Genomic DNA, 23,255 nt, shown 5'->3' with positions numbered 1-23,255 from the left:
TCTTACGTGAAAACAAATTGCAAAACATAATTATGTCACATTTTTTTATTTTGCTTTAATATAAAACACAGAAAAACGTTGTTACATGTTTGTTTTTTTATTTGTCCATTGTTTTACACCGGAAACTCGTCACACTTCAGGGGGCGTGGTTCTTTAGATTCTCCGTCAAATACTCGCGTTGTTATTGGCTGAGCGCGAAATTTCAAATGTAACGTTAGCAACGCCGTCAGAGCGAGAGAAACGGACCTGAACGATGAGCGTTGTGTCGCGAAACTGATCCGCGAAACCATCAAACAATCGGCCCCGTAGATCTGTAGAACACGACCACACACAGGACTTCATTTAAACCCAACGCAACATGGACATCGCCTCTTATTTACAGTAAGCCAGCGCTAGCCGGTGTTAGCTTCATGCTAGCTAGGTTAGCTTTGTTGCGCTCGTCGAACTTTAACTTATTTACGAACTAACACAACCGTTCCGCGTTGTCTCTGCTCTCCTTTAACTGTGTGTGTGTGTGTGTTATTTCAGACACTTTGAGAGCAGACTGAGCTCGTACACGGGAGACGACCCACTGGACCCGTGGGACAAGTGAGTAGAGCCGGTTAGCATTAGCATTAGCTCGCTCTGCTGTTTGTTATTGATATGGGAAACGCTGTCTGTGGAGGAAACAAATATCAGTTTGAGGAGAAGTACAAGTTTCAGGTACTTTTACTTATATTTTGTATTTAATATCGTACTATTTTATTGTATATATTGTGCATATGTTATATTGTTTTTTTATTGTCTGAGGTTGTTTGTTAGAACAAGAGTAGATATTAAAGTCTGTGTGTGCTACGATGGTCTTTAATTCAAGATGTTCACAGGATGCTGTCTCCTGCAGCTGGAGGTGTAGTCTCAGGTGGAATGGTGACATCATGGTGCTCTGTCCTTTTAGAACATAGCCTGAGGTTTAGTTCAACCTGTCGTCTCATCCCCGTCTGATCTTCCCGGATACTTCTGTGTAATCGGGTGAATAACGTTGGTGGATGCTCACCTCTCCCGTCCGTCTGTTCCCAGGTTCGTGGAGTACCTGGAGCAGAGGTCGCCTGCAGACGGAGGCGGCGGGATGTCGCTGGTGTTCGACAGTCTGGTTCAGAGGTTTCTGAACGTGGAGCGATACGCCAACGACATCAGATTCGTGAACCACTGCATCAGATGCGTAAGTGTCACCGAGATGTTGTCCAGACTAAAGGGCCTCGCACGAGCGTCTCACCACTGCGTCTCTCTGCGTCACAGGCCGGTTATTACTCGGACCCCGTCGCGCTGTACACTCACGTGTTCAGCAAAGGCGTCGGCACCACGACCGCCGCCCTGTACGTGGCCTGGGCTCAGCAGTGTGAGCAGAGGGGCCTGAACGAGCAGGCCGAGGCCGTGTACCAGAAGGCCGCGGAGAACCGAGCCCAGCCGGCCGACACCGTCCTCAGTGAACACAGGTAACGACGAGAAAACACGCGTTTAAACGCACGAATATCAGCCTCTGCTGTCTTTATGTTGGCCGCTCTCTTCACTGGGAGTCACACGGTGGTCAGAGCGGGATTCGTACCGTCACTAATGTGCTTTAAAAGTCAAACTAATCTGATCTGCAGGCAGTTTCAGACGAGAACCAGGAGCCAGACGCCGGCACCCGGTGAGCGTCTCATCCACGTCCTTCTCCGTCTGTTGATGTTTATGTTTAATATATAAATATTTATTCAATATGTTTGTTTCTTAAAAGCTGGGAGTCAAACCCCGCTGCAGAACTCCCTCTTAACCAATCAGATGTCCTCTCACAGAGAGCCGGCAGCTCCACACAAGGCGAGTGTCTCCGGTCGTCCGTGATGATCATTTAATGTCAATGCGACGCTCAGATCACTGATACTCGTCCTCTGTTACAGGACTCTGTGGACTGTCCCGATAAACCACCGTGGTATAAAACCATCATAACGTGAGTTCCCTTCGTGGTGTGTTTGTGAAGCTCTAGTTGGTGTCTCTGCTCTGAGACACGAAAGCTAGAGAGTCAAACTGAAACGCATGAAGACAGTTTCATTCTCATGAAGCTGTCTGTCAGTGAACACGTGTTTCTGATCTGGTTTCATTATTTCTAACTTCACCATTAAACAAGCAGATAAAGTCTCTACGTGTTATAAATGTTAAACTATTCACATGTTTACAACCTCTACTTCCAGCCTCCCCCCCTCTCCTCTCCCCCCCTCTCCTCCTCTCCTCCCCCCTCGCCTCCTCTCCCCTCTCTCCTCCCCCCCCTGGTTGTGATGAACGGTGAAGTTTTGCCGGTTGGTTTTAAGCGTTCAGAGGATTAAAGCTCACGTTGGCGACGCTGAGCAAAGTAATCACACTTGTGCTCTAAAGCTGAAGTTAGATTACAAAGTGACACGATTTCCTAGTACGGTGAATGCAGCCGTGCATCCTGGGACATGTAGTCACTGAGGAGTTCATTCACCACCAACACTGACTGGACATCTCCTTAGAAAGGCGGCGGCGTTCCCCTCTGAAGGGTGCTTCTCCTGATCAGAGGCGTAACATGTGAACTGTGTGACGTGCTTCATAAATAACCTGAGCGATGACGCTGATCTCTTCTGACGCGTGTCCTCCTCAGAGTCTCTCGCTCGGAGACTTCGGGGACGATTCCCTCGAGTCAGAGCTCCGGCGTTGTCTACGTGTCGGAGTACATGAAGGAGGAGCTCGTGTGTGACGGATCTGAACTCTGCTTCGAGGAAGTCCGAGCGGAGAAATACTTCCAGAAGCTGAAGGAGAAGCAGGCGAAGGACAGCCGAGAGATGAGTAAGCTGGTGGTTTATGAAATGAACCTGCTGTGACGTAATTTAAGATCATACTAAATGAACTCTTCTGTTTCCAGTGGAGAAGATGATTATGGCGGTGGAAGAAGGCATCCTCAGCATTAAAAGTACTTTGGACAACGTGAACCATGACCTGGAGGCGTGTGGAGATTCACCCAGCGAGCCTTCACTGCAGAGGGTGAGGCTGAAGAATCCAAACTATCCCCTCGAGTCAGCCAGAGACCTCGACTCTGACGTATGTGAAACCCCTTTGTTTCCTTTGCTGCAGCTGTCTCTCGTAGAAACGGCCACCAGTGTGAACCCCGATCCTACCCAGCAGCCCTTTGGGCGGCCTCCACCCTCAAACCGCCCGACCAACAGGCGCTCTCTGGGCTCGAGATTACACGCCGAGTCGACCCTCGACCAAGAGGCCTCTGCCGGAGCCGCCGACGCTGTGAGCTCCGAGGTTTCCCATCATGCCCCTCACCTGGCTGACAGGAGCGTTCATTTACAACCATCTGCACTGATGTCGGCGTCCATGAACCAGGCATCTTCTGTCCAGACCTGGATGATTGAGTCCCGGTCGGTCCAGCAGGCCGGCGGTCTCTGTCGGGACGATCTGGTTCACCAACAGGAGCTCAACGCCACACACCAGTGAGTAGCTTCTACACTGGACAGCTGCACGCTGCTGCTCTGAACCAACAGGAAGTCAGTTATCGTAGCTCGGTTTATTTGGCGTCTTACCATGAGACAACCTCTGATTCTGACAAGTGTGTTAAAGCTGCATTCTCTCTAGTGTCCACCAGGGGGCGACTCCTCTGGTTGTATAGAAGTCTATGAGAAAATGACTCTACTTCTCTCTTGATTTATTACCTCAGTAAACATTGTAAACATGAGTTTATGGTCTCAATCTCTAGTTTCAAGTCTTCTTCAATACAGCATGATGTTCATTTAGTACATGATGGTCCATTTAGAGTCACGCAGACCATAAAGCAGGGGATGCTTTAGGGGCGGGGCTACACGGTGATTGACAGGTCTCTACGTCACTCCTCCTCAGTCCAGATATGGTCACTTCCTGTTGTAAGCACATCTCTGGTAAAGTGGTGCTTTTGTGTGATTCTTTGTGGAAAAACTCTGTTTATCTCATCGATTAGAATTTCTGGCCTTTTCTTCAGTATTAAAGTAATCCGACTCGTGTACTTGGTGAATTATAAAACCTTTATTATAACAGTGGCTAAAAAAACTGTATGTTGATGTGGATGATATTTATATGAATGTGTACAAGATCGATTTCTTCTATTCTAAATTCCTTTCTCCCTCTCAGGGACGTCTTCCAGCCAGCAGAGCCTGAGGAGAAGCTGAACCGTGAGTACGCCAGTGGTTCAGGAGAACGTCCTCCTTCTCGTGTCGGTCTGTTTTCAAACCTTCTCTTTTTGTCTCAGTGTCGCAGGGCGGAACAGCCAACCTGTCTCACATCACTCCCAACAACTCACTGGGCTTCGTTCAGGCCACACCGTCCAGGGTGCTGCCGTCGCCCACCGTCAACACCCGGGAAGCTCTGGGTGAGTGTTTTATAGTGATGTAAGGGACCGCAGTGGATCCATGATCCGTACTGATCCTCCTCACAGTCTACCGTTAACCATCAGAGTGTAAATAAAGTTACCGTTAACCATCACAGTTTAAATAAAGTTCTCCCGTTAACCATCGGAGTGTAAATAAAGTTACCGTTAACCATCATAGTTTTAATGTTAACATCACAGTGTAAATAAAGTTTTACCGTTAACCGTCACAGTGTAAATAAAGTTTTACCGTTAACATCACCGTGTAAATAAAGTTTTACCGTTAACCGTCACAGTGTAAATAAAGTTTTACCGTTAACCATCACCTTGTAAATAAAGTTTTACCGTTAACCATCAGTGTAAATAAAGTTCTACCGTTAACCATCAGTGTAAATAAAGTTACCGTTAACCATCATAGTTTTAATGTTAACATCACAGTGTAAATAAAGTTTTACCGTTAACATCACAGTGTAAATAAAGTTTTACCGTTAACCATCACCGTGTAAATAAAGTTTTACCGTTAACATCACAGTGTAAATAAAGTTTTACCGTTAACCATCACCGTGTAAATAAAGTTTTACCGTTAACATCACAGTGTAAATAAAGTTTTACCGTTAACCATCACCTTGTAAATAAAGTTTTACCGTTAACCATCAGAGTGTAAATAAAGTTCTACCGTTAACCATCAGTGTAAATAAAGTTTTACCGTTAACATCACAGTGTAAATAAAGTTTTACCGTTAACCATCACCGTGTAAATAAAGTTTTACCGTTAACATCACAGTGTAAATAAAGTTTTACCGTTAACATCACAGTGTAAATAAAGTTTTACCGTTAACATCACAGTGTAAATAAAGTTCTACCGTTAACCATCACCGTGTAAATAAAGTTTCTGTGACCCAGGTGTGATCATGGACATGTTCCAGGCCCCGACGCTCCTCCAGGATCCGTTCAGCAACACGTCGCTGCTCCGCGGCGCTGAGCGGGGGTTCGATCCCCGCGACCCGGGAACCGGTAAACAGACGTTCATGTTCAGGTTTTATTCAACAGTCAGAATGTTTCCACAGAGTGTCTTAAAGTCACTTCATGACTCATTCATGAGGTTAGTATGAAAATACATGAAAGATAATCTTCATAAATCAGCTCATTGATCAGCACAATCGATGGAGAGGCTGAGACACTGATGATGAAGCCGTGTGAACACAAAGCAGAATGTTTTCTGATTTCTAAAGAGACGAAGCTAGAAATGAGTGATGTGTTTCTGATAATCGTCACGCTTCCTTTGTAACTTCGTCTTTCCGTCTGTTTCTTTGGACGCAGGCGTCTCGTCCTCGACGGCTCCGTTCACCGTCTTCCAGGACGAGACGGACAAAGAGAACGGCAGGTGAATAAACACATCCGCGTCACAGTTCAGCTTATTATTTATCCGATGATGGAATAAGTTGATGTGACTGCTGTTCCTGTTATTTTGTCCCTCCCTGGTGCTGGTCAGTGCCGCGGCTCCGTCTAAACCAATCAGAGCTCACGTCCCAGCGTCCAACAGACCCAACGTGAGTACGAAGAGGACCTGAAGAAGACGTTGAGTCTTGTCTGTTCACGCTGTTTAAAGCTGGTTTTAACACACTATATTAGGATTCATTCATTCATTCATTCATTAGGGTGACGACGTCATAAAGCAGACTTTTGAAGCTTTAGACGTAAAGATATTCGGTGCAGTAAAGCGAGACCGTGTGGACGTCATGTGTTCTGTTTAAATGTGTTTAAATGTGTTTAAATGTGGTCCCTGAGCAGGAGACTCCTCCCGAGCTGACTCCAGACGAGAGCACCATGTGGGGCGCTCGTAACAACTCCCTCCACTCTCTGGCTGCGTGTCCCAACAGCACCTCCGACTTCGCCATGTTGGCTCAGTTCGTCTCCACGCCGTTCACGCACAAGACGCCGTTCACCTTCTACGAGGAGGACCAAGGTAACACACACACACACACACACACACACACACTGTTCACTGATAGAAACACTCGAGTGCAGGTTTCTGGTGTTTATCTCTGATTCCTCACATTTAGTTTGTTCTCTGGTGTTTCAGAGGAGAACGCAGCACGTTGAGTGTAAATGTCTTTGTTCAGGCTCATTCAGATGTTCTATGTTCCTCAGAGAACGACTGTGACGGTGGAGACGCCGAGGACGAGGCGTTCATCAGACGACAGACCAAGAAACTCAGGTAACTGCTTCTTAGAAGTCATTTCATATCTGTAGGTCTGATGTTTGAGAGATGTGTAACGCTGACGTCGTGTGTTCAGCCCCATCATGGAGCAGAGTCCGTCCAACGACGCGGCCTTCGGTCAGCGGCTTCCTTCCTCCTCCTCCTCCTCCGCCGCTGCACACGGCACCATCGTGGGCGAAGGCGTCGCCTCGGCCCCGCACTGCCTGACCTCCTCCTCCTCCTCCATCACCATGGTGCAGCCTCCGGCCCCCGCCGCGCTGTCCTTCAGGGACCAGACCCTGTGCCCCACCGACGCCTCCGTCCACGGGACCGCTGCCGGCTGGGACGTGTACACGGGCCCCGAACCGGACGCTTCAGCCGGACCCCAAAGAGAAGCGTTCACCATCATGGAGGACTTGGACAAACCCGCCAGTCCGGAGCGGGTCCAGAGACCGGTCGCCGACGTCCCCATGAGTCCGGAGTGCGCCGTCCAGCCGGACTGGCTGGTCTTCAGGAGCCCCGAGCTCCGGGTCGTGCCGGACCTGGACGCCTTCATGAGTCCACGGCAGCTCTGTGCCGACGAGCCCATGAGCCCTCAGCAGCAGCTCAGCGCTGAGGATGAACTCATGATGAGTCCAGACGTCAGAGGGGTGAAGCCGCTCGCCGCCGACGTGTCCATGAACGCAGCAGCAGCAGGAGGAGGAGAGCCGGCGGTCCGGCTGGTGTCGGACCCCTGGGACGACGAGCTGATCTCTGGTCTGCTGTCGTCACTCGACCCGCCTCTCGCCGCTCACCCCCGCTGCATCAGCTGGCCCTGCAAAGTGCCCAACATCAGCCCCAAGACCACCATCAGCATGGGTGAGGACGGCTGCTGCAGCCTGAGACTTAATTCATCGTCACGTAAACACTGAAACGAACGCTGAAATGTCAGATTTCCTGGTTTGGTTCCGAACGTACCGAAAGGTTTCACGTGTGTGAAATGAAAATGTTTTCCTCCCGGCAGGAAAGGCGTCGCTGCGAGTCGACTGCGTCCTCGGAGAAGGTGCTTTTGCGACGGTTTACCAGGCGACCGACCCCGAGACCTCAGAGAGGACGGTGCTAAAGGTGAGAACCTGAACCTGGAGCTAGTCTCCGATCTCTGGTGACGTTACGTCGTAAACAACCAATCAGAGGAGAGCTAGTAACGTTAGCAGCACCGCTAACGGCGAACCAACGGAGGTTCACAGGTGACCTCGTGATGAGGGGTTGAAATGAAAAATAAATGTTCTGGATCCTCGTAGACCCGCTGCTGTAGAGACCTGTATCTGTTAACGTTGATCCAGAACACCTGAGCCCGACTCTTCTTCTTCTCTGCTGTGGTTCCAGGTGCAGAAGCCGGCCTGTCCCTGGGAGTTCTACATCCACACTCGGCTGGACGCTCGCCTGCGGCCCGACGTCCGTCGCCTGTTCGGCAGCGTCCGCTCCGCTCACCTCTTCCACGACGGCAGCGTGCTGCTCGGCGAGCTCCACAACCACGGCACCCTGCTGGTACGTGGGCTCCCAGGTCACGGTCACCATCTTTCTTTACTGACGTCTTCTTACCAGGTTGTTCTCTCTCTCTTTCCGTCCAATCAGAACGCGGTGAACATTTACAAAACCCTGAGCGACAAGGTGATGCCTCAGCCGCTCGTCATGTACTTCGCCGTCTGCATCCTGCACACGGTGGAGCAGCTGCACGCCGTCCACGTCGTCCACGCCGACATCAAACCGGACAACTTCCTGCTGGGAGAGAGGTGACGTCACTAAACCGCGTCATTCTAGCATCTGAACCTCGGGAGCTCGCGTCGTCTTCATCGTTACTGCTGTTTGTGTCTCAGGTTCCTGGACAACAAGTGCTTTGAGCCGGAGAACCTGGACCACGGCCTCGTCCTCGTCGACCTCGGGCAGAGCATCGACATGGAGCTTTTCCCAGAAGGCACTGCTTTCACCGCCAAGTGTTTGACGTCGGGCTTCCAGTGTACGGAGATGCTCAGCGGGAAACCCTGGAGCTACCAGGTGAGGACGTTTATTCCTCTTATCATACCCGAATATTATTAAATCTTATGTTTTCTAAATTATTTACAAGTCACCAGAAATAGTATCTCTTCTTATAATGCTCGGTGTGACTTAAAACTGGAAATTAATTAGCAATTAAGACCCTTTTTAGGCCGCTTTCTCTTAAAGGTCTCACTGTGTCCCGTGTGTGTGTGCGTGTGTGTGTGTGTGTGTGTGTGTGTGTGTGTAGACTGATTACTTTGGCATAGCGGGGACCGTCTACTGCATGCTGTTCGGGACGTACATGCGGGTCACCAATGAAGGCGGCGTCTGGAAGACCAACGGTGTTTTCAGAAGGTAATTGCACTCTGACCGTACTGTAATCGCAACAATAGTTAGCATGTTAACAATTAGCCTTAGTGCTAACCATTAGCATAAGCTAACTGACGGGTAGTGGCCATAATGCACAGTGACTTTATAAACGGCAACGTCAGGCTACTTGTTAAAGGTGACGTAGACCGAACCCGGCCGTTCGTGTGGTTCTTTTGTTATTGTCTGACTGTAGCATTGAAGCGTGGTGGAATTAGCTAGCTAGCTAACTAGCCAGTCGCTACCAGAGCCGTAATATGGCGTCTCTACGTCACGACGTTCTTGGTTTTAAACTTTTGGAGATCACCGTGAAGTGGAGTGAATAACGGGGGTCGTGCAGCTTCGCGCGTCGTCTCTATGAAAGCGTTTAATAAAAGCCACGTTCTCCACAGGAACCCGCACAGCGACTTGTGGCAGGACTTCTTCCGCGCTCTGCTGAACGTGCCGGGCGGCGGCGGTTCCCCCCCGAGCCTGCGGAGCCTCCGCTGCACGCTGGCATCGACCCTCCGGCAGAACTACGGCAACAAGCTGTCCTCGCTGAAGAGCCGCATGATGGTTCTGCTGCTGGAGAGCAGGAGAACAGCGCGGAGATGACTTTAAACTCCAGATGGAAGACTTGAGCTTCGGATTAGCATTCATTCATTCATTCATTCATTCATTCGTATTAAAACATGTAATTATTATTTAGTCACTTTTTTTTTTGTATGTGTTTTTATCTGCTTTCAAATTGTTTGAGTGAAGAGCAGGAAGAATAAAATGTATAATAAAACAAGTTAAAGTTATCTGATACTCAAGTTTATTTTATTCTGTTCTTATGAATTCTATTTTATTTTACGGTTCACTCATTTTATAGATTTTTTTTCTTTTTCTCTTAAGTATTTAATGTTTTTATCACATTTTATATTTTTACGTTCTATAGAAAAGGAAACTGAGCAGATGATTTAACGATGTTTTCACATTATTGTTTCTGGCTAAATTAACGTGTAATTCTTGATACAACCACCAGATGGCGCCAGAGTCACACACTTCTTTTATTCCTACACACGCTAGTTTTAAAGCTGCACTAATCTTTAAAACATCACAAACCTTTAGCGTCTTTCCATGGGGGGGGAGGGAGGGGGGGTTAGTTGGTCTGAGATCTGATCCAGACTCGGGGTGTGTCTGTGTCTGTGCAGTCTGAGTCTTTAAACGTCTCCACATGTTCAGACCTGTAGCTCCGCATGTTTCTACCTGAGAGCCTCCAGATCATCAGGGTTTAACACCAACAGCTTAATATTAACAAACGGCAACATTTTACTTTAAATAGAGAAACTGTTCTTGCTGCCGGCCAGACGTCCTTTAACGTGTACTGCTCACCTGTGGAGCAGGTGAAGCGGCACAGACCGACGCGTTAACGGGAGTTTAACTTCTTCTTCTGTCTTTAATTTACCGCTCGGCTGCGTTTCTCTTCAACGCTGTGGGCGTTTCTTTCCCCAACAGTTCAGTCTGTACCTGAAGGCAGCGCACCCCCGCCCTGCAAACACCTGGCTGCCTTCAGGTTCTGTCTGAAATATCTAAACTGGACTCTTCAAAGAATAGACGTGTAATATTCATAAGGATATAACGATGAAAGTGTTACAAAGTTTATTTCCTCTTTCTTGGTCATGGTGCCGTAATAATAATAATTTTAAATAATAATGATCAGACTGAATCTTTAATGAGGTTCAAATGTAACAACAGAACAAAACCTGCTTTATGGAGATTATATAACAAAAAACACAACTAGACAAAACATTTAAGCCTGAAACCTTAAACTGTTTAAAAAAAAAATTAAATATCACAATAGAATCAAACCACGCGGGGCTTTCAAAGTCATAAACGATGAATATCTGATATTTAAAACACACCGAATGCAGCCAGAATGTCCTCTGGGTTAAGTGGAGCCCAAACGTCCCAGCTGCCCTTGAAGGCAGCGCTGCAGAGAAGGAGAACCTGAGTTCCTGCAGCGTGAGAGCCATGGAGGCCAACGGAGGACTGTCGGACGGAGCCGTGTCTGCTGCCTGCAAAGAGGGAGACCCCATCACCAAGGTGGAGTGTTTGAGCGCTTCAGCGTCTACTTTATTCTAATGGATTCATTCTGTTTATTCTACTGACTCTGAAGTCTGTGTTTAGAGGCTGTGATGCAGGCCAACCTGTAGGCCTCACCGACTCTCTCCACTCTAACATGTTGAACAGCAAAAACAAACTCCACTTCAAGAGATTTATTCTCACATTTTAAAGTTCCATTTCACACAAACGACGACAAAACATTGAAGTCATTTCTGGCATCGTTCAGATTTAGATCTGTGAGGTTTCTGCTTCCACCTCAGAACAATGGAGGAGAACGAGTCTGTAACCATAACTTTACATTCAATATCAGTGAAGAGCAGCTGGGTTATTTAAACTATTGTGTGTATTCTAAACATGACATCAATGTTTCATTTCTAAATCACCGTGTTTGATCATAGAAGTCTTTATGAACCTGTGATTCTGCTGAAGGATCAGTGAACTCTTCTCTCGTCGTGTCCGTGAAGGATTCTCACTGTTTCAACACGCTGGACGTCTGGAGAACTGATCTGTTCTATATTTAGAATCTATAAGTTTACTGATGAAAAGTTTCAAAAACTGGCCACCAGAAACCAGAAGTAGTCCGATACTCTCACGTCACGTAATGTAAAAGAAACGTGAGCGGTGAAGCCTTCAGCAGCTCGACAGATATATTTGGTGGTGGAGACCAAAAACAGAGCTCAAAGAGAAAATACTGGACTTCTCTCTGTGCAGGACTACATGATGCAGCAGACGATGCTGAGGGTCAAAGACCCGGCGAGGTCTCTGGACTTCTACACTCGAGTCCTGGGCATGACGTGAGTCTGATCGTCCTTTCTGCTCTGATCGACCGTGAACCCGTTTAAACTCCTGACCGGTTCTCCTCTGCGGGTTTTTCCCCCAGCTTGCTCCAGAAGATCGACTTCCCCTCGATGCGCTTCACCCTCTACTTCCTGGGCTACGAGGACAAGTCGGACATCCCGGCCGACATCAAGGAGAGGACGGCGTGGACGTTCTCTCGTCGGGCCACCATAGAGCTCACACAGTACGGAGGAATAAACCCCGAAACACCACATTTATCATCACGCACTTTAATGACTTTTCACCGTTCGGTGTAAAAGAACTTCATTCTTTCCCCGTTCTTCAAAGACATGCAGATTATTGTCTCGACTTCGTTGTAGCAGCATGTTGAACTTTTACGTTTAGGACACCAGCATTTTCACTATTCATTATTCTGCAGTTCATTTCTCTAATTGATCGTTTAGTTTATGAAATGTCTTTAAAACGTTTAGATTTTGAGATGATTGATTGAGAGGTTTTCTCTGGCGCTCAGAGGCACTACCGCGTTAGTCCACAGGGGGCGCCAGAATCAACACTAAATCAAAGTTCCTTGCAAAACTTTCATAAAAAATACCTGATGTGTCTTTTTAAGTTCATTAATAATGAATGTTTCTTTATTGGTTTTAGTAACTGGGGTTCAGAGTCGGATGAAAGTCTGTCGTACCACAATGGAAACAACGAACCAAGAGGATTTGGTGAGAACTTAATGTAGATTTCACTGTTTTCCCGCCTGACTCTATTTGAATAGTTTCCGCTGTAGCTTTCTACCTGTACTGTTGTTATTTCTGTTAAGAGCAGTTGAACCTGACTGCACCTTCACTTGGCATTCTCTCCGTTGTGTTGTTGGGTGTGACCGGCCGTGTTGTTGCAGGTCACATTGGCGTCGCTGTTCCCGATGTTTACGCTGCCTGCAAAGTGTTTGAAGCGCAAGGAGTGACGTTCGTCAAGAAACCAGAATCCGGTGAGTCAGAAGTCTGCGGCTCGTTATTCTAGATGTCGACGTTAAATCATCGGTAATCTCCTGAAACAGCTGCAGTTTAGAATCAAACAAAGGAGGAAATAGTGCAGTTGTTGGGGACTATTTTCAGCGGCGGATTAATCCACATTAGTTGCTCTGGTGAGTATTTGTGGCGGTTTATGTGGGATTGACTGAGGTTTAACTAAGTATCTTAACTACCACCTTCCTCCTCCTGCTCACAGGGAAGATGAAGGACCTGGCCTTCATTCAGGATCCTGACGGCTACTGGATTGAGATCTTAAGTCCCAACAACATGGTCTCACTGTTGTCCCCTTGAAGCAGAGACTTTATGTCTGCAGAACACCGCCTCAAACAAAAGAAGACTTTTATTTTGAAAGTTCTGAGCTCAAGTTATATAAAAACAAAAACAAATAAAAAAAGAAACACAAACAGGAAGTTCTGCAGAGTGGAAATATTTTAATGTTAAAAACGTCAAACGTCACATCAGCGTTCAAACACTTTGAGTTACCGACAGAAATAAAGAAACATTCGTCATCAATGAAGTCACAAAGATTCATTTCTTGTTCTTTATTAAAGCTACTACGAGGAACCTTCGTGTTGTGTTGATTCTGGCGCCCCCTGTGGACCAAAGCGGTAGTGCTTCCAAACGCTCATTTCACTGCAGCTAATGATAAACGACGAGCGGCGGAAGAAGTACTTCAGTCAAAGTAGAAATACATCGGTCAAAACGTTAGTCAAGTAAAAGTACACAAGTTTTATCAGCACGATGTACTTAACGTATCAAAAGTAAAAGTACTCATGATGCGGAATGTCTCCTGTCACAGTGTTTTATTATCATAGTATATTATGTTTTATCACTGGTGAATACTTGTACGAGCATTTTAACGTAGCCCATCGTTTGTGTACTACTGGGTAGATTAGTAGTATTACAGTACTGCATCGTATCATTTCAACATGTCAAGTGTTTTTATGTTAAAAAAAAGTAACTTTAGGTGTCTAATAAATGTAGTGGAGTAAACGTATACAGTACTATAAAATGTAAATACTCAAGTGAAGTACAAGTACATCACAATTATTCTTGAGTAAAAGTACTTTCCTCCACTGTAAATGATAAATAATGAAGATGTTTAATGAACATTAACGATTAACTGTCTGATCACATATTACTGATTTATTTTAACGGCAGTGAAGGAAAGTAACTAATTACATTTACCGAAGTACTTTACTTGAGTATAAATTCAAAATACTTGTATTTTACTTGTACTTTTTACTGTACTACATCTCAGAGGTACATATTGTACTTTTTACTCCACTGAATTCATCTGACAGCTTCAGTTACTTTACAGATTATTGAAACTAAATATAATAATGTATTATTATTATTTTACATTAAACCAGCTGAAGCCATTCAAATGAGCTCTATCTTCAACAGCTGCAGCATGAAAGTGATGAACACATTAATGCATCAATAATTGAATACATACGTATTGTTCTATGTAATATGTATTCTTAAGTACATCGTTTGGCACACAGGAGTTCTTCTTGTTCCTCTCCGTGTGTCTGTATGTGACGGTCTGACCGGCTCATGTCCTCCAGTTTACCGCCGGTCACTTCAAAGCGCCGTCCCGGCGTGAGAACCGCGTCGGCTGACCGGGTTGGATTTACGGCCTGCGGAGCTGTTCCCAGGCCTGTCAGCCTTTAATCCTCCATTCAGCCGCAGCTTTCTTCTTCTCTGGGAGGATTTAACGGGTGCAACAGTGATTTCAGTGAATCAGCAGCCAGATGAAGAAAGAGAAGAAGTGGATTAACGTGTGTGAGTGCTCGACTCTGTGATACTGTGACGGCGTTCTGGTGGAGAAAAAAAGAAAACACGTTTTGGTTCTACGGGTTGACTTCAATGTGGCTGTTCTGGAGCTTTCTACCACGTCAAATGGTCTTCTTCAGCAGATGGAGTTTGCCCGGATGTTTATTCTTTACTTACATGTTTTAGCAAAACGTGTCCTTTAGAGTGCTCGGAATAAAAAGGGAACATCTGCGGTTCCACGACAGCTGGGCAAATTCAAGCTGCAGAGGAAGATCATGTGTAGCGATCAAAAGCTCTAACAGACACTAAAGGACCTTGTTTTCTCCACTTGTGTTTCCCAATGTTTCACAGCGTGCACACAGCGGCGTTTAGAGGACAATTCCAGTGACAAAAAAGTAAGTTTTAGTCCATTTACTACAAACGTCTTTTTATATACATCCGAGGCTAACGACACAACGCAGACGTAACGACGCGACGTAACGACGTAACGACGTAACGACGAGACGTAACGACGTAACGAGACGTAACGACGAGACGTAACAACGCGAATTAACAACGAGACTTTGACTTGATTTGACAGTCAGTTGTTGACCATATAAAGACGTTGATATAACTGTTGGCTACTTCAATATATATTTATATATATATATATATATATTTATGGGACTAAATCATAGAACAGGTCAGACCTTATTGTGATGTTCCGGACCTTAGCATGAGGAAACTCTAACTGGACCTGATATAGAGTATAAATATAAAGTATCGTTACAGATTATTTAAGGAAAAGTGGAACTCGTCGTGTTTGTCGTGGTGCAACTCTCAATAAAGATGAAGAGAAATCCAGACGACTCACTTTTAGTACTTTTTAACACATTTTGTCCGAATTAGTTTCATGATTTCATGCAGAAGAAGCTTAACGTACAACATCAGAGCTGAATATTTGACGAGTGACAGACTTTTATCTTTGATTCGGTGGTCATTTACATCGTGTGTTTAAAGTCACTTGTAGCACAGAAAAGTCAACTTAATCAAATCAAATGTAACTCACCAACAACTCACTCGTGGCTCGTAAATATGCAGAGCGGCTAGTAGCTTTGAGAAACCACGAGCCACAGTGAGCAAAAAAGATCTTGTTTCCAGTCTTTATGCTAAGCTAATCGCCTCCTCTGGCTCCTCACTGAACTCCAAAGTGTTGATCAATTTAAACGAGATGAAACTAACAAGCACACTGCTGTGGTACTTTGAATTACATTTCTACATAAAAATCAAAATGTAAAGTTTAAAAACACCATCACAGCTGCTGTTTTCATGACAGCAGCGATATTGTTACGTCATCTTTATTCGTAAAAAAAAAAGGCACACAGTGACAGATTACATGTAAACAACACGTGGAACAACATTCAGCGTGATCAGTGTGAGCTGCAGCGTGTTGGGGACTACTTTCAGTGGCGGATTGATCCACATTTGGTGAGTGTTTGTGGGATTGAGTGATGAAGGACCATCGAGGCTCGTTGGTGTGTTTTTCAAGGAGCTGTGTGAGACATCAGGTTAACACCCAACACGTTAGTATATATGTATATATGATATATATATGTTGTAAGTGAGGAGATACGCTCCCTGATGGTTATAGAACACCAAACGTATTAAAGTTAAATACGAATAGAGGCGTAATTCTTCTTCATGTTTTCACTTTTCATGTCTCATTTGCATCACGTGGTTTGGAGCGAATAAAGAAGTTGGCATTATAAACTACACATAAAAAAGAGCAGAAGAAGAAGTGGATGTCGGTCATCTGACCATCTAAGAAGAGGAAGAAACGGAGAAACGTCTTCACGAATGTGTTCTTCATCGACAACAATCACCTCAAGGGGAGAAAAATTCAGAGGTTTTATCCATTCCTCTCCGTTTCATTCATCGTTTCTAACGCGATACTTCAGAATGAGCTTAAAGACGTGTGAATAAAAACACATTTTAAAGTGAATCTCAGACAAGAACAAAACAATCAGTGAAACGTTAAAAAGAAAGAAAAAAGGATAAATAAAGAATTAAAAACCAAACGGGTCACTGAAAACATCGGAGAGGTTAACGAGTTAAGGAAAGTAGTTGTTTGGGGTAAAAACTTGGTTTGTGAGTTTGTTCACTGGTGATAAAAGTGTTTAAAGTGTCAGAAGTTAGTCAGAACGCTCCGACCTCGGTCCCCCACGGTCTGTAGGGTTTACTGCTGCTGTGAGGAGTCTGGGAGGAGGAGGAGGAGGAGGAGGAGGAGGAGGAGGAGGAGGAGATGGGAGGACTGGTGGTGTTGGCGGTGGAGGTGAAAGAGGAGGGAGGGAGGATGGGGAAACCTCCGTGGAGGGTGAGAGGAAACGACGCCGAGAGGGAGAGGAGGGAGGCGGAGAGAGGGGTAGGGGCGCAGGGGAGTACGAGAGACGAGGAGGAGGAGGAGGAGGAGGAGGAGGAGGGGGAGGAGGTGGAGTCTGCTTGGCTGCGCTGTGACAACTCCACCGGCCTCTGGGGGGCTCCACCTTCCCCGGAGTCCGGAGACACCGACAGCGCGCTCAGTCCGTACGACGCAGCGGCGGCCGGCAGAGGTCGGAACGCCGCCGCTGTGGCAACAGCGGCGGCCGCGGCGGCCCAGTGGTGAGGGTGGAAGGGGTGAGGCAAAGGGTGAGGCTGCTGCTGCTGGGGGTGCAGGTGCTGCTGGTGGTGGTGATGGTAGTGAAGTGGCAAATGGGAGGACACGGTGAGGGCGGCGGCGTCACGCTGCGAGGAGCAGGAGGCGAGGTGGGAGAGGAGGCGGGAGCGCAGAGGGTCGCCGGAGTCCAGGCCCTCCACGGCGCTCAGGTAGCGGGAAACCTCCGTCACGCACTCCCTGAAACCCAGAGACAGGAAGTCCAGGGCCAGAGCGTGGGCGTCAAAGTAACCTGCAGACACAGAGAGAGAGAGACGGTCAAATACTGTCTGTTACATCCAGGAGGCAACCACGGCTTCATGTGTTAAAGCTGCATTCTCTCTAGTGTCCACCAGGGGGCGACTCCTCTGGTTGTATAGAAGTCTATGAGAAAATGACTCTACTTCTCTCTTGATTTATTACCTCAGTAAACATTGTAAACATGAGTTTATGGTCTCAATCTCTAGTTTCAAGTCTTCTTCAATACAGCATGATGTTCATTTAGTAAATGATGGTCCATTTAGAGTCAAACAGACCATAAATGTTTGATGGTTTACTGACTTCAGAGCAGTTGAAATCATTTTTGGGACGGTGGCAAGAAAAAATAGTCTGGAGTCTTGTAGACCAGCTGCTATGATCTAACGAGCACAGCCAACACTGACCCCCTGCTGGCTTTATGAAAGACAGCAGTGCTCAGGGTCCAGTGGCGCAACAACGTAACAACGCAACAACGCAACAACGCAACAACGCAACAACGCAACGTAACTAGCGTAACTATATAACAGCCCTTAGCACATTCTTAAATGTTTCCATCTTTAAAGGATTCTTCCTCAGCTCTCTCCTCTGAAGGACGTCTGGAACGTCTTCCTGGTTACCTTTCCCTCCGGTGGCCTGCAGCACCTTCAGGTGGTCCACAGTCATCTGCAGGATCTCTGCCTTCTCCAGTTTAGCTGAACCCTGATGAAACAAAGCAACAGTTAAGGCCGGACGAGCTGAAAGACAAACGCCTGAGTCCAGCCAGGTTCAGCTCCTCTTCATCACACAGTCCCTCCAACCAGCAGCTGGATTCACTGGTCAACAAGAATATGTTCTACTCAGTTAACCATTCAAGTGACCATGAGGAACTTTTACCTGGTCCTGAACCAGTCTCAGTTTAGTCCTGGTCCTCTATATGAACCAGTCTCAGTGTAGTCCTGATCCTCCATCAGTAAGGAGACCATCAGAGAGAAGATGGTCTCTTTCTATAGAGTTATTCTTGATGCTCGTCATCGGAGCCACCGGGTCGGATTCTTGTTGAAGCAGCAGAGCTGAACAGAAACCTGGTTCCAGGGTCTGATGTGGACTCACCTGCTTCTCGAAGGCCGTGGGGACGAGTCTCCGTAACTCCAACAGACTGTTGTTGATTCGGTCTCTGCGTCGCTTCTCGATAATCTGACAAAAGAAAACGAGAAAAAGCTCAAACTATCGCTGAACTGAACACGTTTAAGGAGAGACACGACAGACGTCACCATGGACGTTTTCTGAAATCTTATATTTAAATATGCAAATGAGGCATTCTGTAACGGTAACTTGTGCAGTGTTTCTGTGTTTGCTTTTTTATTTAGTGGATGTGTGTTGACCTCTGCGGGCCACCGTACTGCTGAGCCAGCGTTACGTCACGGTTACGCTTCACTAATAACACCAGTGACGACGATGACTTTACCCCTCTGCGCTTCTTCCTCGCCATCACTTGAGTGGTCGTGGTCGGTGATCCACATCTCATGAAGGACGCCTTCATGTGCCTGAAACCCAAAATATGAATTTAATAAATGTGATAAATAACAAAACATTTGACTTCAAACTTGTATCAGAAGTAAAGTGAGAAAACTTTGATTTCCTGTTTTCGAATCCTGTTAGAATCACTGATCACTGTGCACAATGAATACTTCTGATACTTTAAGTACATTTAGATGATAATACTTAAATACTTTTATTTAACACTTTGCATGCAGGACTTTTACTTATAATGAAGTATTTTTAGACCGTAGTACTTTGACTGAAGGATGGATCGCAGTACTTTTCCACCGCTGGCAAATGTCTTAAATGATTATCCGTATACATAATATAATATAATATAATATAATATTATATTATATTATATTATATTATATTATATTATATTATATTATATTATATCAGATTAGATTATATAAACAGAGTAAAACGATATTTTGGTATGAAATGTAGCATTAAATATTCTCTTCTTCTCTCCATCCAACAATTGGACATAATGATCAAGAGAAGAAGAAAATAAATATTTAATTGTTCTGCTTATATATGATATTATATAATATAATGTGGTATTAAATTAAATTAAAGTAAATAAAGTGATATAACAGAATATGATAAACAGAATAAAAAATATATTTTGCAAATATTAAATGTGGCATTAAATATTTGATCCTTCTCTCCGTCCAACAATTTGACAAAATGATCGATTAATACACCAAAAGAAGAAGGAAATAAATAAAGAAAGAATCCTTTAATTGTTCTGTTCACCTCTAGTCTCCCTTTACTGACTTTAAGTATAAATCTAAGGTACTCTACGTACTTTCACTGTAAGTGTTGTTTTAAATACAGGACTTTAACACCACTAGAGACAGGTGTTTTTAGAGGTTGTTGAAAGGGATTGTGGGAAATGTAGGACATGTAGGGAGCCAGTAATTCAAGTTGAAGAAGGCATCTTCACAAAACAGCTTTAATATCAAACAGCTTGTCTCAGCTTTGATTCATCTTTAAACATTAAAAGCATCAACATGTCTCTCTTCTGTTTGTTTTACTCAGCCTGCAGCACCAGCCGGGCGGGGTCTGTTCACATCCTGACAGGTGACTTATTAAGAGTCACTTCATCTAACTTTCATAAAATAAAACCTCTAATGTTTCATACCAAATAAAAATGTGCAGTTTGAACTTAGTGAATACAAAACAATGTAAACATGAATGCTTCATTTAGTGAACTGGTTTTATTAATAATGTTTGTTTGTTTTCGTTTTAATAAACTTTACAGAACATCAATTAAAGAAGCCTGTATTCAGAAAAGGTCTAACTTTGTGTTTCTATTATCATATTGAGTTATTTAATGGATGCATTTCTTCAACAGTAAACTAACTCTACAAACTTCATTAAATCATATTTATATCTTTATATCTTTACATGCATTGAAAAGGCTGCAGACGATGAGTTATAATCTGAATATTTCTGAAATGAAACCAGTAAAATAATAAGATACAAGTGATGCTCTGCAGACTTCTTAATGCACGAACACACGTGCAGGTGGAGGCTTTTCTTCAGCATATTAAATATGAAGATTAAAGAGTGATTCCTTCAATAACTCACCCGTGATAAACGCTCTCACTGCCCACATCGATGGTCTCCTCCAGCTCGCTGTCCGCCGAGCTGCTGTCCTCACATGGCCGCTTCATGGCGCACGGACGGCGGGGAGGACTGTCCGTGTCTCCTCGGGAGGACACGTGGAGGTCTCAGTGTAGTCCTGATCCCCTATATGAACCAGTCTCAGGAGGTTCAGTGAGGTTTAAAGGTTCCTCCTCGCTGGTTCCTTTGATGATGGTTAGAGGATAAATGAGTAAATGTTACTGGAGGTCAATGACCGCTCATGGATCAGTCCGTGCTGATGTAGAGATGAACTGATCATGAAGGAACACTGATGAGGATCATGAATTATCATTAGAGGAGATCAGAGAGCTTCTGTTAGATCCACGAGTTCATGAAGACGTTTCAGAAAAGACCTGAAAGCCACACGAGATGTTTTTCCTCTTTGCAGAATTGCGACATTAATAATTCCTCCCAACAAAAAAAAGTCAAAACCGAAAAGTTTTCCGAAAATGTGCTCAAATCTTTTCTCCGGAGCTTCCGGGAGATGTTTTCACAGCGGGGTGTCTCCGGCAAAGAGTCCGGGGCAGGTGGCTCGTGTGTCGGCTGCAGACTGGACTTGTGACCGGTGTGTCCTCCTCCTCCTCCTCTTCCTCCTCCTCTGCTGGAGCTTTCCCACGGAGCCTGGGAGCCTCGCACACACACACACACACACACACACACACACACACACACACACACACGCACACACACGTGCACGCACGCACTGTGGAACCGCCCACGTGCACTCAAACACAATTTGAGATGGAAGATTTGTGCAGAACCTCCTCTCCTGATAAAAACCGCATGTCTGGTGCAGACCGAGTGCGTGCACGTGTGTGTATGTGTGTACGTATAAGTGTGTGCGCGCGCACATGGGAATGAATCAACTTCTGACATAGTCAAAAAAAAATAATGACGTAAGGCGACAGGTTTCAGAGTGTTTGTGAACAACTCTGTTCTATTCTATGAAGTCTACTTCTATAACAGAGCTCCTACTGGACTCTACTGGACTCTACTGGACTCTACTGAGACTCTACTGGACTCTACTGGACTCTACTGAGACTCTACTGAGACTCTACTGGACTCTACTGAGACTCTACTGAGACTCTACTGGACTCTACTGGACTCTACTGGACTCTACTGAGACTCTACTGGACTCTACTGGACTCTACTGGACTCTACTGAGACTCTACTGGACTCTACTGAGACTCTACTGAGACTCTACTGGACTCTACTGAGACTCTACTGAGACTCTACTGGACTCTACTGAGACTCTACTGAGACTCTACTGGACTCTACTGGACTCTACTGAGACTCTACTGGACTCTACTGAGACTCTACTGGACTCTACTGAGACTCTACTGAGACTCTACTGGACTCTACTGAGACTCTACTGAGACTCTACTGGACTCTACTGAGACTCTACTGAGACTCTACTGGACTCTACTGGACTCTACTGGACTCTACTGGACTCTACTGGACTCTACTGAGACTCTACTGGACTCTACTGAGACTCTACTGGACTCTACTGGACTCTACTGGACTCTACTGGACTCTACTGCAGTTTATCTGATGATAAATCTCCACTTCAGCAGCTCTTACATACACCAAACGTTACACGTTCATTCCTCTCTGTGTGCTGAAGGTTCACACATCACTCACACACTCATCTATACATTTATTAATAACAACATGGAGGAAATAGAGTTTATTATGTCTGTTTTCAGTATTTTCTGATTTTTGGAGTGAAACAAAAAGTGAAACAAGAATATTGAACCTGGTTTTATCCAACACACGTGTAATATAAAGAATAATGTTCTTAATGTAAGAAATGAACTGCTGAAGGTTCAGGATGAAATCTACTAAAGACAGAAATAGAATGTGTGTGTGTGTGTGTGTGTGTGTGTGTGTGTGTGTGTGTGTGTGTGTCAGCCGTTCCCACAGCTCCTGCCTGTGTTCGCTGAAACCCAATCATCGTGTGAGAGAGGTCACACACACACACACACACGGCTGTCTTTTCCCACCTGCTAATCTTTTTAGCAATACAACAAAGATTTAATGCAGGAATTGTAATGCAGCTACACACACACACACACACACACACACACACACACACACACACACACACACACACCGCTGATAACCTCAGATAAACTTGTCAGCAGCCTCTCATTGGCTCAACTAAAGATTATCGCTGCAACACAACAGTGAGTTCATCGACACGTTCATTAAAGCTTCATTTAAAACAGACTGTTTTTTACTCCACAGAGATTATTTATTTCATTTATTTGTCATTTTAAATGTAAAATGTTTTCCAGTTTTTATTCGTCTGTTAAAATGTGTTAATTGCAGTTAAAATGTTTTTGTCTGGTGGCTCTGAGGACAGAATCTGAGCTGTTGGTTTGGTGGATCGGTAGTTGTAGTCAGACTGTGAAATACAACAGTTCATTACGTGTGGAGGTGAGAAGCTGCTCTGTCAGAGCGTGCTGGTGATATCAGAGGGTTTATTGGTGTCAGAGGTCGGGGAGGACAAGCG

At 45.3% G+C, this 23,255-nt stretch overlaps 3 protein-coding genes across 3 annotated transcripts; 2 read left to right on the top strand and 1 right to left on the bottom strand.

Annotated features, from left to right (window-relative positions):
- The first annotated feature begins 241 nt into the window (after window positions 1-241).
- Window positions 242-9,694, top strand: bub1 (BUB1 mitotic checkpoint serine/threonine kinase). Its single transcript, XM_079180757.1, has 24 exons — window positions 242-381; window positions 529-588; window positions 1,057-1,198; window positions 1,276-1,472; window positions 1,626-1,666; window positions 1,754-1,833; window positions 1,875-1,963; window positions 2,633-2,817; window positions 2,894-3,012; window positions 3,103-3,467; window positions 4,138-4,178; window positions 4,256-4,375; window positions 5,275-5,385; window positions 5,692-5,755; window positions 5,864-5,921; window positions 6,163-6,337; window positions 6,523-6,589; window positions 6,669-7,429; window positions 7,575-7,675; window positions 7,937-8,098; window positions 8,186-8,343; window positions 8,428-8,605; window positions 8,835-8,941; window positions 9,346-9,694. Exons 1-24 carry the CDS (start codon window positions 359-361, stop codon window positions 9,545-9,547), a joined length of 3,606 nt encoding a protein of 1,201 aa, XP_079036883.1. The 5' UTR covers window positions 242-358; the 3' UTR covers window positions 9,548-9,694.
- Window positions 9,695-10,900: 1,206 nt separating this feature from the next.
- LOC306711282 (lactoylglutathione lyase-like) lies at window positions 10,901-13,576 on the top strand. The gene is made up of 6 exons (XM_079180148.1): window positions 10,901-11,020; window positions 11,753-11,835; window positions 11,922-12,062; window positions 12,485-12,552; window positions 12,729-12,818; window positions 13,058-13,576. Exons 1-6 carry the CDS (start codon window positions 10,949-10,951, stop codon window positions 13,150-13,152), a joined length of 549 nt encoding a protein of 182 aa, XP_079036274.1. The 5' UTR covers window positions 10,901-10,948; the 3' UTR covers window positions 13,153-13,576.
- A 3,239-nt stretch (window positions 13,577-16,815) lies between these two features.
- Window positions 16,816-20,841, bottom strand: hey2 (hes-related family bHLH transcription factor with YRPW motif 2; the record flags this gene model as incomplete). The annotated part of the gene is made up of 5 exons (XM_079180144.1): window positions 20,684-20,841; window positions 19,011-19,089; window positions 18,656-18,739; window positions 18,184-18,265; window positions 16,816-17,561 (listed from the first exon to the last, which is right to left on the bottom strand). The coding sequence occupies exons 1-5, from the start codon at window positions 20,767-20,769 to the stop codon at window positions 16,816-16,818; spliced, it is 1,077 nt and encodes a 358-aa protein (XP_079036270.1). The 5' UTR covers window positions 20,770-20,841.
- Between the last annotated feature and the right edge of the window lie 2,414 nt (window positions 20,842-23,255).

This window comes from Pholis gunnellus (genome assembly GCF_910591455.1).
Source record: "Pholis gunnellus genome assembly, chromosome: 19".
Taxonomy (NCBI): domain Eukaryota; kingdom Metazoa; phylum Chordata; class Actinopteri; order Perciformes; family Pholidae; genus Pholis; species Pholis gunnellus.
Note: the sequence above shows the minus strand (reverse complement) of the source record. Positions and strands in the feature narration are given on the sequence as shown.

Coding starts and splice junctions, on each gene's coding strand:
- bub1 (XM_079180757.1), top strand. CDS start 359: ATGGACATCGCCTCTTATTTACA. Junction 3,013..3,102: donor GCGAGCCTTCACTGCAGAGG/GTGAGGCTGAAG, acceptor CCTTTGCTGCAG/CTGTCTCTCGTAGAAACGGC. Junction 5,922..6,162: donor CAGCGTCCAACAGACCCAAC/GTGAGTACGAAG, acceptor GTCCCTGAGCAG/GAGACTCCTCCCGAGCTGAC.
- LOC306711282 (XM_079180148.1), top strand. CDS start 10,949: ATGGAGGCCAACGGAGGACTGTCGGACGGAGCCGTGTCTGCTGCCTGC. Junction 11,836..11,921: donor ACTCGAGTCCTGGGCATGAC/GTGAGTCTGATC, acceptor TTTTTCCCCCAG/CTTGCTCCAGAAGATCGACT. Junction 12,553..12,728: donor CAACGAACCAAGAGGATTTG/GTGAGAACTTAA, acceptor GTGTTGTTGCAG/GTCACATTGGCGTCGCTGTT.